Source organism: Alligator mississippiensis, chromosome 3 (assembly GCF_030867095.1).
Source record: "Alligator mississippiensis isolate rAllMis1 chromosome 3, rAllMis1, whole genome shotgun sequence".
NCBI classification, from domain to species: domain Eukaryota; kingdom Metazoa; phylum Chordata; order Crocodylia; family Alligatoridae; genus Alligator; species Alligator mississippiensis.
The window spans coordinates 94,693,785-94,709,582 of NC_081826.1; the positions used below are offsets into that span (position 1 = coordinate 94,693,785).

General features: G+C 45.4%; 1 protein-coding gene across 12 annotated transcripts in view; it reads left to right on the plus strand.

The window, feature by feature from the left end:
* Positions 1 to 15,798, plus strand: part of MTCL1 (microtubule crosslinking factor 1) — a 189,361-nt gene that overhangs the window by 152,200 nt on the left and 21,363 nt on the right. For all 12 annotated transcript variants that reach the window (XM_019490559.2, XM_059724242.1, XM_019490563.2 and 9 more), the window contains 2 exons: positions 4,011 to 4,178; positions 9,563 to 9,817. In XM_019490559.2, coding sequence (XP_019346104.1) covers positions 4,011 to 4,178; positions 9,563 to 9,817 — 423 coding nt within the window. The remainder of the gene's footprint in view (positions 1 to 4,010; positions 4,179 to 9,562; positions 9,818 to 15,798) is intronic.

Below are 15,798 nucleotides of genomic sequence, written 5' to 3' on the forward strand. Positions count from 1 at the left end.
CCAGCTGCACTTTTGCATGCATCTGTAAATGCAGAATGGAAATGCTCTTAAGATCTTCTCTGTTGTGGCCATTCCTGACCTTGTGCTTTTTGACTTGATGCCATACTGAGCTGCTGGCACTTCCTTGGCTGCTGATAAAAACATTAAATGTAATTCTCTGACAGAATTATGATTCCCACAGCAAAAAAAAATTCGTTTTAAAAAAGAAGCTTACATAATTGTTTTTACTTACCACAGGTACAGTCATTGGAACTACAAGTGCTTGAAGGAAAGGGTTTCATTTTTTTCTATTTTCCCCCCAGATTTTCAGTATAGTGCATTCAGAACAGTACTCTGTGCATAGTGAATTTTCACTATTTGTCTTAAAATGTAGGAAAGGGGGCAGTGGGGCCAAAAGGCAGGGGTTATGCCTGAAACTATTTTTTAATTTAAAAAAATAGATTGATTACAAGTGAGATTTTTAAAAGCCCAATGGCAGCTATGGTCTGTCTCCTGTTGATTTTTCAAGACAGTCTGGGTGTCTTACTGCCATTTGTCCCTTTGAAAATTGCCCTTCCCTCCTCAGATTCATGTTAATGATTTCCCCGTAGCGTGGCCCCACTATTCCAGGTTAAATTCTAGTGCTGTTTGGTGTGGCAGGTGAGTCAGATAGACAAATAGAGATAGACAGAAAGGTTATTCCAGTTCCTAGTGAGGGAGCTGAGTAAGGTTATAGTGATTGTTCTGAGAAAGGAAAAGAAAGGGGGAGAAGGCCTCTAATGGTTACATTTTATGTCATGAAATACCAGCAGGTATCTGAAATTTTTCAGTTGTTGGTGGGGATTGGTGTTTGTGTGTATGTGTAAATGATAAATGTTGGCCTGTGGCTATACATACTTGGGTGATGTGATACACATATGCAGCATGCTGGAGTATGTAATATTCTAATCTGCATTAAAATTTAATGTTATTGATACACTTCCTTTGGGTATATACTGCATCCTATTGCTCATAGCAGCCATTCATTTCTTGCTTCAGTCCATACAGATGACAGTAAAACGAGTGAGTCACCTGCAGTCCTTTTCCTGTGTTGATAAGGCATTTTCTTTGCTGATGAACCACATGATTTGGAGAAGTAGACCACTTTCTTTAAAAAAAAAATGCTTGGTGTGTTTGAATAATGATTACAAATGTGGTCTGTGTGAGTAGTCCGGACATCCCAAGAGTCTGACATATACAGGAAATAAGTTTTCCATGCAAAATACAGCGTTTAGAACTGGACTGCGTAAAGCAATAGAAAATATAATATCAAGCATAAAACCAGCACTGGCCAAAGATAGATGACCTAATGCAACTTTGGAGTTTCTGATTTCTATGATTCTTTGTAAGCCCATTTTGTGAACCATACACTTAATTCTGATTTACATCTCTATTGCAATATGTTGCCTATGAACCAAAGGATCCCCTGGAGACTGCAGGGATCACCAGGAAATTTTTAACCAATTCCAAGAGAGAACAAAATGAGACGTATCTATGATGATAATTCTGATTTTATGAGCTAAGCTTGTGCATTTTGTATTTAATTTGGGGTCCACAATTGGAGATGGATTTTGAAATAAAATTATCTTTCTTTAGCTCTAGTTAAACCACTGGTCTGAAGAACCTTAAATTTTGAGTGTTAAATCAAACCCAGATCTGGAATTTGCAAATGGCTTTAATATTTATAATGGGACAAAAATCATGGGATCATAGAAAAGTAGGAAATTGTTTAATCCAACCCCCCTGTTCAAGTGAGGATCATTCATGTTTAAATTGTTCCAGATAATATGCCATATCCAAACCAAGCCAGACTGAAATGTTGTAATGTAGATCTGAATTTTGCAGTCTGAATCCCTCCTACCTTGTCCAAATTACTGTGCACAACAGTTGACCCAGTGGGAAGTAACACTCATTTGAAAACTTCTTCAGACACCAGATGCAAGAAATGAATAGAATCCTGTAACCGTTAGTGCAAAAATAGAATGAATTAGACAAGAATCAGTGTCAAATTAGCTCTTGTCCAGGGGTGACGCGTAGGAGGTACACAGGGGTATATGTGCACTCCCTGAGAGTGCTGGTGCACCCCCTGTCAGGCCACACTCCCTGTGGGCAGTGGGTCAGGCGGGAGCACCAGTGCCCCCCCGCGCGAACACTGGCCGGGGAGCAGGGCCGTGCAACTGCTTTTACAGTGAGTGAGATCGGCTGCACACACATACACACACACACACACACACACACACACACACACACACACACACACCCATCAGCGGGATTGGCTGCTGGAGGACCCCCCCCTTCCAGTCACTGACTTAAGAGGCACCAGACACCCATGTTCTTGTCATATACTACAAAAGAAAAAGTAGACCATGTTGTGTTTGTGATTTCAACCTGGTCCCCAAATCCACTGTCTGTTGAAAATCCATTGTCTGCAAGGGGTTTAGAACATGTCTGTGACTAAATAGCTTCAGTGGGCTGATTTTTAGCTTGCAGCTCTGGTGGGAAACATTTTGGAGGGCTCAGTGCAAGCACGCTTTGCTGTAAATAGTTTTATAAGCAGGACCTGTTTATACCTCAGAAGAAGGTGGCAGTTTGGGCCTGGCAGAAGGTCACAGACTGCTCCCTGATTGGTTTGCCATGACATTATGTGTAATTTTATTGTGGGAATCTTAGTCCCTGTGTTGACTACTGTAGTTGTGAAACAGTTTTGTTGTGAGTGTGACTGACTGTGCTGGAAGAGAAAGAAAGAGGCTTTGAGAGAGTTGAAGTGTGGAAAGAGTGCTCCCAAGGAGGATGGAGTAGAGAGAAAGGAGTAGTTCCACGGGGGACGGTAGAATCTGAGGAAGGCCAGAGGAACTGCAGTGGCACAATAAAGACTGCTTGTTTGGAGCTGAACAGCCTGCTGTGCTATTTGGGATATTGGCACTCTAACTCCCCACACACACATCCCCTATTTGAAGAAGAAAATACTACTCAACCTGAGATCTGACTAAAAAGAAGGAGCTCTTTGAACTGTAGTGCTACTGGATCACCAAGGAAGCCAGAAATAGAGAAGAGCCAGGGTCTCAAGGCCAGAGGCTTGGCCCTTGTGAAGCCACCCCAGGGCTGGCATCAGGGGGTCCTTCAGGACAGGGAGAACAAATAAGGTTGCTTCTTGGGGAGTCTCCTGAAAGAGGCATGATCCATGACAACATCTGAAGAGCAGGTTAATTACAGCAAAAGCTTTGTTATCTGGCACCCATGGGGAGTGGGGGGTGCCGGATCACCAAATATGCCAGTTTCCTGAGAGGCCTGAACAGGCATCTTTGCCTATTTGGACCGATGCCCCTTCCGCCACGTCCAGAGCACCGCCGCTCCTCCCACCGTGTCAGTGTGCTGGTGGATAGGGAGGGGGGCCCCAGGCACACTGGGGACAGGCTGTTATGCCCCAGGCCATAAGGGCTCAGCAGCACAGGCTGCTTTGCCCCAGGCTGTGGGGGCTCAGCAAAACCAGAAGTGCCATGGTGGGCACTTCCGGTTTTGCTTTTGCCGTATTGACTGGCATGCCGGTTAATAGAGCATGCTGGTTTCTAAGTTGCCAGATATTAAGGCTTTTTGTGTAATAGACTAATGAAGTGGCCATGGACCTGAACAACTATGCTCAGCTCAAAACATAGATTTTTTTGTTTCAATGTCAAAGCAACTTTTTCTAGTTCTGTAGTTTATCCAATTGGAATCTTGGTTCTCAGCAAATGATTGTATGTCATATACAGTTACGTGTATTGATATACAGTTACATGCATAGCTTAACTTCACTAGAAACTAGAAACTTAAGAACTGCAGAAGTTGTTATTTATAACCTCATTCCTTAGAAATGCTAAGGACCTACTTACAAGTGTTGTAAGCATCCTCAGCTCTCACTTAGGTTGATGAGTACCATATAGGATCAGGTCCTGACACTATACATGTGCATCCTTGTTCAACTACAACCTTCTTGTTTTGTTTTGTCTCTGTAGGCAAGTGAAAACCGGCAGCTCTTAAATGCCCTGAAAGCCTTGTTGGATGACTTTCGGTCCGAACTCCGGGATGATGAGCGAGACCGCCAAGGGCTTCAACAACAGTATGCCAGAGACAAAGCAGCTTGGGAAGTAGAACTGACAGAGCTGAAGTGCCATCTGGAGCAGGTACTGTACCCCCTATCTATGCCAAAAACCTTGTCTTTTTATTGGAAGCATGGGATGGTGCGTGGCGGTGCTCTGTCCCCACCTGCAAACACATACCCCCTGGGGTCTTCTCAAGTACCCCTGGGGGTATGTGTACCCCCAGTTGACAACCCCTGTCTTAGAGCATAAAAGCTTAGTTTTTAATTAGTGGAACTGAATTCTGTCTGTCAATCAAATGCTTACTAATGAATACAGATTTCCTGACAAGTGGTTGCTTTTTTGAAAAATAAAATGTGATGGCATTTTTCCCCTTAAATTAACCTTTTCATGGGAATAAGAAACAAAAATATGGGAAAGAGACCAATTGCTATGGCAGGTTTGGAGTCTGTGTATGGTTTGTGTATTTATTTGCCTGGTACACACCACTGTTGCCCCCCAGATGGAAAAGCAATCAGTACAAGTTGTGGAGCTGAGTTGTCACTGCATACTTGATACAGGAAAAAATAGGTTTCAGTCGTTAGTTCATTTCATATTAGTGGTTATATTCGACTCAGTAAGACCCCTCTGTCTATCTTTATCATTGTGTGAGTCTGCCAATAATATTTTGTGACATGTGGTGGTTTTGGGGGTTTTTTTCCCCTCTCCCAAAATAAATTCAGGGGACTAAACTGATCAATAAATAACACAGAGAGATCATTTTCCTACCAACATCCCAGAGAGGTATTTGCATATCATGGTCAAAAACAAGCATATTAGCACAACATTGGACATGCTATAAATCAGTGTCAATTACAGAAATTCAAGAGTCCAAAGCAATCCAAGAATGATATCAGCATCCCACTGCAATATGTGATAAATGCCTACAACCTCAAAGAAGTTGTGTGTAACAAAACCTGATATTATTAGAGATTCAAAACCTAGAATATTTTTAACACAGGTTCCATTTCAGAGTCAACAGGGGAGGAACTGATGAATGATTTCTGTCAAATACAAAATATGAAGTAGTTGCATTATCTTTTCCTATTTTGTGAAAATCTGGAACATTAAGAGTTTAATCAAGCATCCAAGTAAGTCCCCCAGGTCATATTGCAACCCAAGATGTTATGGTGGTTATGTCTTCTTAGACTAATAGCTAAGACAGTGCAAGGAGTACAGAACCCCTTCTCTGGAAAAAGATAAGGAAAAACATCCCTTCCTATGCTGGCTTAAGTTTCTACTCAGAAACACTCCCTTTCCTCATGGGCAAGGTTACTGAGATCTCTTTTCCTTTTTGCAGTCTTTTTTATTTTTATTGATTGAGATTACAAAGGCACCCAACATTTGACGGTACATAATCAGCGGTCATCTTAGTTTATCTTGCTGTCCTTCCTGTCTGTTTCCCTGTATGTTGTGAAGCAAGAGGTTAATGTGGAAAGATGGTTTTCCTTGGGATAGCAACTTGCTAATTTAAGGTTACTGAAGCAAGTTTATATTGGGAAGATAAAATCCCCCATCTAACAGAAAAGCACTACTTGCCAGGCCCAGATATGATGTAGTACTGCCTGCTGCTTTCAGGAATAACAGGAAGGTTTAACAGAGCGTATATCATTCAACATAAGACCTTGCTTGTCATGGGTTTTCTTTAATGCATCTTGCATTAAAGCAAGATATTTAGGCTTTGCTTTTAACATATGTTATAGAGTGGTAATTCCTGAATGCTGGACTCTAATAATGCTTAGCCTTCAGACAGACAAACTAAAACATTTCCTTTTCTGAGAATTTAGAAGAACTTAGAGCATTTGAGGAAATCAATATAAAGGCCAAGTTCTGAGCAGGAGCACTTGCATCAGTGTGTAGACCGGATGGATTCTGGCAGAGTGGATCCTCATTAAGGTGGATTCTGGCATGCTGGTTTGGCTCTCATGCTTCTTTGACACTTTACAGCATGCTCTGTTGGCATGTTGGGACCTGTAGTCTGGTCACCAATTCCCCTGAGCGTAATCTTAAATCCACAGCACACTTCAGAGGTGTTTCACAGATACACCCCTTTGGAGCACATCCCTTTCCCTTGCTGTGTTTCCCAGCTATCCCTATACTTCTCAGGCATGGCTTAGGGATTTACACTTACTTTGGCACCACTCCACTTTGCCAGTCCTACATTTATTCATCATCAATAATAACAAGGGCAAGGTTTTACTCTTAGATAATTGGAGAAAGATCATTTATCTTGTTAAGATTCCCTTTTCCCCTGTTTTCTTTTTTAATTTCCAAACCATAATGTATTTGATGAAGATAAAAATTCTATGTTACCGGAATATTACAGAAGGTGGGAAACTTGTTTTGAGGCTGTTTGGCACTTTAGCATTGTAGGTCATCCTGAAAAGTAGTCATAATCAGTGGCAAGTGTTTACAGCTCAGCATGCTAACCACAGCTACTGGTTCTTGTGCCATTCTTCCCCAAGCGACAGCAAACATACAAACATAGGTCTGCACACCAAGTAGCTTGGAGTTGCTCCAGGCACTTTAGCAGCCAGTGCCTAAAGCTTCTGTTGTGGGATACGAAATCCATATTAGCATTAATGGCTCGAGAGATGACCTGCAAATATTTAGAAACTGTGTCCTAGGAGATGCACTTTCAGGCTCAGAGGAAAGGATCCCACATCCGTTTTACTTCACTTTACCTTAAAGGATGTTGCTGGCTTCGGCTGTGCAGGAACATTGTGGAATGCACAGTTCTGTAATGCTACGGCTACTAAGCAAGCCAGCAAGAGCTTGCAGGCTCATTGTGATCCAGGGGAAATAAGGCAACAGTCAAAACAAACCCCCCATAACAATTCTGAACATTGTACCACATAGAATACTATAGTGATGTGGCGTACCCCCTGCAGAGTGGGTACAGTGCTAATTCTGCCTTCCCGTTCTGCTGCCTGTTGAGGCATTAGGTAGAACTGGACCTAGCTGAACACAGGTAGTGGGAAATGTAAAAAGAGAATGAAACCATCTTTTTAATTATTTACTTTCTGAGTTTAACCATTGGCACATTTGTACATGTTCCTGGAGCAATTTAAGTTATGTTTTAGAGCTATTTTTGGATAGTGTTAGCAAGCATGCACCAGGATCAGAAGTGGGAGGGAAACAAAGCTGGCTATTATTAGTCAGTATATCCACCCAAGTGGCCATGCAGCACAAGCACATAGGCAAAAATGCTTGTCTGTTGTATAGGCAGACAAGGTTCCTTGGGTGAATTTGATATCTTTTATTAGACCAACCCAAATGGTTGGAGAATAGTTATTAAGCAAGCTTTCGGGTTCAAAAACCCTTCGTCAGGCTAAGGAGGCTGCAGCAGTTGCTGTGTGCTCTTCCTGGATGGGATGAAAAGTAAACAAGCCAGGGGCTGGGCCACAGACCAACATACATATCTGCACAGAACCAGCAATCACCCGAAACACACCAAAAAAGCTGTGATATACAGCCAAGCCCTCAGATACCACCGCATCTGTACTGAAGAGAACACCCGGGATTGCCACCTCGCCAATCTTAAAAAGGCTTTCACCCAGCAAGCACACTCTTCCAGAGAGGTAGATCGCACGTTTGAAAGAGCCACCTGGATACCACGTGAAGAACTGCTGCAGTACAGAAGAAAAACACCCACAAATCGCACACCGCTGGTTATGACCTATCACCCATCCCTTGAACCTGTACGGAAAATCCTCAAAAAATTGCAACCCATATTAGAAAAAGACCCTATTCTTAAAAAGATCTTCCCAGAGCCACCCATCCTAGCCTTCAGACAAGCACCAAACCTCGCCAACCTCATCACCAGAAGCAAACTTCCTCAAGCCCAGAACACACCAAAAGGATCCAGACCGTGCCATGACAAGAAATGCAAAACCTGCCCCCACATCTCCATCACCTCCACTATTACCACACCCCACAACAGAGCCATCAGCATCCCAGGATCTTACAGCTGCACCTCCAGGAATGTAGTATACCTCATCCAATGCACCAAATGCCCTGATGGAAGATATGTAGGAGAGACCAGACAACAACTGCGCACCAGAATGAACGCACACTGGAAATCCATCAAAGACAGAAACACCCAATTACCAGTGGGGGCACATTTCTCACAGAAGGGCCACTCTCTCTCCAATCTCTCAGTCCTGATCCTCAAGGGAAACTTATACAACACTTCCCAGAGACGAGCCTATGAGCTCCATTTCATCAACCTGCTGGATACTAGAGATCAGGGACTAAACATAGACATTGGATTTTTGATACATTACAATCTGCCTGGCAACTGACTCCCCAGCCCAGCCCCTGGCTTGTTTACTTCTCATTCCATCCAGGAAGAGCACGCAGCAACTGCTGCAGCCTCCTTAGCCTGACGAAGGGTTTTTGAATCCGAAAGCTTGCTTAATAACTATTCTCCAACCATTTGGGTTGGTCTAATAAAAGATATCAAATTCACCCAAGGAACCTTGTTTTCCTATATCCTTAGACTAACACGGCTACAACCTAAACCCCTGTCTGTTGTATATTAATGCTTACTGCTCTCCCCCAGAGCAGTGCAACCCTCAGGACTGGCCCGGGGGAGGGGGGTGCAAATCAGGGCAACCATCCTGGGCCCCATGCTTTGGGGGGGCCCCACGGAGCTGAGCAGAGTGGCCACAGCAACTGTGTGCCACTGCCACTGGCTTTGCATCCAGCCACTTGCTACCCCCCTTCTCCGCCACCGCCACCACTGCTGCCAGTGGCAGTGGCAGCTTCTTCGGGTCCAGGGTACATGGGATTGGGGCAGGGGCAGGGCCCTGCACAGGCCAATTTGCCCTGGGCACCGTACCCTGCTCCGGTCAGCTCTGGCAACTCTGCATCACTTAGCAAAGGACAGCAAACTGAGGGGTCATTCATTTTTGGGTCATTGCTGTAGATAATTAGGTGAGAGAGGAGACTAGAGCCAAGAAAAAGAAAGAAATTGGAAGATACACAGAAAAAAAAAGTGGAAGTGCACAAAACCAGTCTTGTACATACTTATTTTAGAAAAAGAATGTCGTTGCCTTCAGAACTATCACAGGTGACTGAGGTGTCTAATTTACTCCGTGTATATCATTCTAGGGTCCTGTCACTCTATTATCTTGCTGTTGTGAACAAATTAGCAGCTTTTGAGGCTGACGTGTGTGATAAAATTAAATTAACATCGTGCTTTTTTCCCCTTAAATGTTTTATGTAACTTTTTGCTTATTTAGGTTGTAATTTTCTTGTCAGTGCCTTTTTTCTGGTTGCCTTTCTAGCACATAACTGTACTTTAAGATTAGCAATACTCTGCTGTAAGTATATTAATAGTGAGACTTTTAAAAGATCTTCCTTTTATGATGTAGGCCTTGCCTTCAAGAGGCTAGTCCACTAACAACGTTTTCTTTTAATGATAGTTGGAAGGCAAGAGTGAAAAAATCCAAGGAGAAACTGGTCTCCCCACAGAGACAAAGGGAGCTTTTAAAAGGGAGAGAGAGGAACACAAGAAACTGTTGGCTGACAGTCACAGCTTGGTGATGGACCTACGATGGCAAATTCAGCACAGTGAGAAGAATTGGAATAGGGAAAAGGTAGAGCTTCTGGATAGATTGGACAGAGACCGGAGAGAGTGGGAACGTCAGAAGAAGGAATTGCTGAGAAGGATAGAACAGGTAAGAAGTAGGGGTGCACCAGTAGAGATTTTGGGGGTCAATACTGATAGCCGATTTTTACAGAGGCATATTGGCTGATACCAATCTGATTTCCGATACAGCTTGAAGAGCTGCGTACAGCTGGTAAGTCTGTTGTGGTAGAAGGGGAGGGGAAGGGAAGTAGCATGGGGGAACAGATCAAGGCCCCTGCGGTGAGGGAGGAATGAGGCTGGGGCAAGTGCTGCCCAGCCAGGGTGGGGCATTGGATGGAGCTGCAGCTCATGCTGGGGGGTGGGGAGAGGAGGAGCAGCTCCTGCTGCTACGCGCACCCTGGGAGGGCATGGGGGGGCATGTGCCCCTGAGTCTGTGTGGGGCATGGGCAGGGCAGGCTGCAGCTGGGGCTGGGGTGGTGCTGGGCTCTTCCCAGCGCATGGGGGAGGGGGGGTTGAGCTAAGCTGTGGTCTTGGTGGGTGGTGATGGGAGTGGGTTATGAGGGGAGTGCAGCTCCCCCAAAATGTGCCGTAACCCCCCTCCCAGTGCTGCCAGCCCTGAGCACAGCCCAGCCCAAACTCCCCCACTGCCCCCCAGAGGTGCACCTCTAGTAAGAAGTCATTGGCTACATATTAACAAAATTCAAACAGAGGTCAAGAAATTTTACTGAGAAGCAATACAGGATTAATGTGGGAAACATCAGTGTTTCTCATAACACACAATGATAAAATCACAAGGGAATAAAGGGGAAAATTAGTAGTCTGTGTATAACACTGCCTATAAGAAATCAGCTTCAGGTTAAAGGTCATTTCCTGCCCCATTCTATTTAGCCTATCCACGCACTGACACATTGATTCATTCTCTCTCGAAGCCTGTGTGAATGTTTTATTTCTTGATAAAAATCTAAATCTCAGATGCAGTTATTCAAGGTTTGGTATACAGCTGCGTGCCAAAAAAAGATCTGCTTTTCCATAAACTCACTACCAAAGATGCAGCTGCTGTGGGTGTCTACTCTTAACTGCGTAATTTTCTGTGGTAAAAAAAACAATATAATGCTTCTGAAGAAGCCCAGCTACCAAGGCCAAATATTCAAATGCCAGTTCAGATGCTGCTCACAGGAATGTTATATATCATATTATCACTTGCAGATTTGGTAAAGGCATATCCAGTTACTCCCTTTACGCCAAAATGAACATTGTACTTGCTCAGTTCTGGAGTCTTATTTGAAAGTATGATCCCAGTTGCTCATAAAGGTTTAATTAATGGTCTTGAAGCCATAAAAGATCCTACAAGTTAAATGAGGAAAATCTAGAATCTGTTTTTGATTGGCCCTTAAGAAGCCCTCAAGAAGAAGATGTGTGAATTTGAAAAAACAGATAGCAGCTAAAAGTGTGACTCTTTACATAATGGTTACTTTCTATCCCTAAGATATGAAAAACTGCATGGTAGCAAATTTTCGTGTGATTCGTAGGCAGCGGGTACTCTGGAGTGGTCTACACATTCATTTTTCATGTTAAATTGAAAGTGTCGTTTTCCTTGTGATAAGTTTATAAAAGAATGTATTTCTGGTAATTCTCACTTCCACATTTAGGTTAGAGACAGACATTTCACATAAACCAGTTTAGGTGATCAAAAACTGGTTTAAACCTGTAACAGAACAGATGCTCAGTGCACATAAACCAGTTTGAAAATGGCTGAAACCAGTTTGAGGTAAACCTGGTTGAATGTAGTATCAGACTTAACCGATTTGGTTCAAACTGGTTTACACAATGTCTGTCCCAGACCCCTTGCTGGTTTAAGTTAAATCAGAGTCCGCCAGCATCCCAGCATGTTCTCTGGCTGGATGGGGCTCTCTGCTCCACAGCAGGGCTGGCCCCTCCCCTCTGCTTCCTGGCTGGAGCTTGGCACAGACTTGGAGGTACAACAGGGTCTGCTGGCTTCTTCGTGCTCCCCTCTTCCCCCCCCTTACCACTCACTGCTTAACCAGAGATCCCTTCCTCCTCTCTGCCACAGCAGGAACTATAGCCAGCATGTGGTATGCTAGCTAATGCTGAGAGGTGTGTGTGTGTGTGTGTGTGTCGCCAATTTGACTGGGACAGGCAGGCAGAACAGTGACCACTTAGGGTTTTGGGAGCTAATCAACAGGTCAGCTGGTAAGCTTTTAAAGAAGTTTGAAGTAATGTGGACAGAGGCTATTGTTTTGCTAATCAGGTGATAAAGACTGTTCTCAGCCCCATCCCCCTGCCCCACGACTGCCTCTTCCGCTGGTTTGCTTGCCTGTCAGTTTGCTGCATACAGTGGGATGAAGCAGGGAGGGAGATTGAAAAGCTCCGTATCATCAAATGCATGCACTGCACACACCTGCTTGCCTCAGAGTGCTAGGCCAGGGCTGGGGACTGGCAACACTCCCACCCCTTGAGCAGCCAGCGGGGAAAAGACTGGGACTGTGCAGACAGACATCCCTAACGAGAGAGTCCTGCTGGGGCCTGGCCACGCCCCCCTCAAGTCAGCTCCCTGCAGAAGGGAAGGGAGGGCTGCTCTAGCACCCCCTGGCTTCTCATCTGAGCCACTGCAGGCATGTCCCTGAATTTATCAGTCCAGAGAGAATGTTTGTCCAGTTTCAAACCAGTTCACCCAAGTCAGGTTAGACTAACCTGCAAAAATTGAATCAATTCAGGCTCAGGCCTTTTGAATGTCTGTCCCTAGCCTTAGTCTTCAGTTGAGGAGGTAAAAGAAAGCTACTTGGCAATAAATACTGTGAGCTCATGACTACTTCCCATTTTATTCTTATTTGGGAGAGATTTTTTTATTTTACAATCAAAACTCAGGTAAAGATCTGTCACTAATGATACCCCCGTTAGTTAGGTATCAGATGAGAAAACTAAAGCCTAGGAACTAGGTAGCCCTTTGGGAAAGGTGCTAATCAAACTAATCTGACACCCAATTTCATGGTTTTTTAAACAACTAATGAATGTTTCCCTAACTTTTTTGTGGTTTGATTGGACTGATGCTCTCCTATGAATGGAGTTCTATTTAAAAAAAAAAAAAGCCACTCTCATGTGATCACAGTAGGTTCCCAGGCAAAACAGGAAGTTAGCTGTAAGGAATTTTCCCAGTGTGTTAAGGGACACACGCACAACATTTTGTTCAGAGAAGCAGTATAATTATTTGGATGTTCATGGTGCTCTCCCTCTGAATTTATTTTTTTAAGTAATGTGTTGTTTATGTTACTGCAACACAATGAGGAATTTAGTCTGACTAGAAAATACTGTTCATATCCCTTGAAGGTTAGGAATAACCTTCCTTAGCCTAGCCTTTGACATCAGTGTAACCTCGCAGGCCTCTGGCAGATGATATATTTATGGCCCAATTAACATGTTAATTGCCCCATAAATGGCAACATATGACACGGTCAGCATATAACACCAGCATAAAATAGCAAACCAACCACAAAGATGTTTCACATATAACATAGAATATTTTTGTGGCTGGTTTGTATGACACCTTAAATTGAGCCAGAGCCTCATCCCCATGCCAACAACCAGCTGATTCTCAGATGGGAACTTGGACAGCCCAGAGTCTAGAGCCTGGGATTGTATTATGGCTATGTTTCCAACCATATCCAAGTAGACATGGAATACAAAACGGAGATGAGAGAGGAAGGGAATCATTTTCAAGTGGCCTGGCAGGTGCCCTTATACAAAGGCAGATCTTCACAAAGGTGTCGACAACTCGGTAACCTGTTTCTGAGGTACAATTCTAACTAACCAAAAATAGAATCAACCTCTTTTTAAAGGATAGGTAGGCAAGAGTAGCATTTTGAAAATCTGGTTATCTGCTGGTAAAAATTTATAAAAGCATCTATGCTTATAATCAGGAAACCTGGTTTTCTCGCTTTAAAAATTGCAGGTTCTCTTATTAAAATGCCCAAAATCTACATAGTCCCCAACCTGCCCAGCACTGCCCTCCCCACTCCCCCAGCAGCTCAAGCCAGGCTGGGATTATCATAGCCCTGCTCATTCCCAAACTGTCCACCTCCAAAGGGGTGGAGGGGAAGAGCAGGGGTGAGAGAGGGGAAATGCACCCCACTGCTGGCCTGCCAATATCCCCTCCAGCTGAGGTCTGCCTGGCATGGAGGAAAAGCTCTAACCAGGGAGCTTTTCACATCCTGAGCCAGACTGGGATCACCCAAGCCCCGCTTCTTCCCAAGCCATCTGCCTCCAAGAGGGGTGAGTGAAGGCAGAGTGTGGGAACATACCACCCCACAGCTGCACTGGGGGGGGTCCCAGCCAAGGTCTGCCCAGCACAGGGGAGAAGCACCCATAGGGGGCTTTTCACATCCCTGCAGCTCGGAGCTGGGCTGGGACCGTCCCAGCCCCTCCTCATCTGTCTGCTCAAAGGCAGATGGCTTGGGAAAGAGCACCCAGCCCCTCCTCATCCATCTGCTCAAAGGCAGATGGCTTGGGAAGGAGCACCCAGCGCCTCCTCATCCGTCTGCTCAAAGGCAGATGGCTTGGGAAGGAGCAAGGCTGGGGTATCCTAGCTGAGCTCGGGGTGCGGGCAAGACAGTGCGAAAAGCCCTCCCCCTGTGGGAGCTTTTCCCCTGTCCCAGGTAGAAGTCAGCTGGGGGGACCAGTGCTGGGCCAGCAGAGTAGGTCTGTTCCCTCTGTCCTGGTCCCCCCCCCCGCCCCTCTCAGAGACAGATGGCTTGGGAAGTAGTAGGGCTGGGGCAATCCCAGCCTGGCTCAAACTGAAGGGGGGCAAAAAGGGCCCTGGTAGGAGCTTTGTCCCTTTGTCGGGGCAGACCTCAACTGGGGGCGGAGAGGGTGGTGCATTCTGACACCCCCCCCAGAGGTGGATGGGTGAGGAAGGGTGGGGGCTGGGGTGATCCTAGCCCAGCTCTGGATGCACAGGGTATGAAAAGTCCCTCAGTGGATGCTTTCCTTCCCATGCCAGACAGACTTCAGCTGGGGGTATCAGCAGGGGAGGGTGATATGTTCCCCTCTCTATCCTCCCCACCCCTCAGAGGCAGGCAGCTGAGGAAGGGGTGGGGCTGGGATGATCTGAACCCAATTCAAGCTGTAGGGGGATGAAACCCCCCCAGGTTGGTGCTTTTCCCCTCCACATTGGGTGGACCTCTCTGAGAGAGTGCATTCCCATGTCACCTCCCTCCCCCACCCACCTCTGGTAGGCAGATGGCTGAGGAGGGTGCAAAGCTGAACCAGTCCCAGCCTGGCTCTGAACTGATGGAGGGGTGGAGAGAAAAGCTCTGGTGGGGGGCGTTTTCCCCTCCCCCCTGCAGCAGACCCTGACTGGGGGAGCGAGTAGCAGGCGGTAGCAGGGAGGGGTGCGTTCCATATCTCTAGGAGGCAGAGGCTGGGCAGAGGATGGGGCTGAGCCAATTTCACCCTGGCTTGCTGGGCTGCAAGGAGGAGAGCAAAAGGCCCCTACCACAGGGGCTTTTCCTCCCTTTGATGTACAGCTGGGGGATAGGAGGGCCTGGGGGCTGGTCCTTTGCCCCCCGTCCTGACAGGCACAGGCAGGAAACAGGCTTAAGAGCAGAGGCTTTATTGCCTCCACTCTGTGACAGCTGGGGACAGAGCCAGCCCTGCTCACTGGAGCAGACAGCATTGCCTAGGGCTGCTAAGCATCTTAGAATGCTGTGGGACTGTAAGTTAACTTGAGTCAGGAAGGGATTTGGAACAGAAGTTCCTAAAACTGGTTTAACCTAAATCAATTAAGTCTGATACTACATCCATCCAGGTTTTTCTTAAGCTGTTTTCAGCCATTTTGAAAGTGGTTTATTTGGACTGAACTTCTGTTCTGTTACAGTGTTAAACCAGTTTCCAATCATTTAAACTTGTTTATGTACAATTTCTATCCCTAGCCTAGTAGACGGTTTTAAAACTATGTGCTACTTAGTTAATTTGTGAAAGTCATTATTACCACAGGAGTCTGTAGAGCAGGGATGGAAAATATGTCAGTTCTGGCCGGTGGCTGCACTCCCTTTC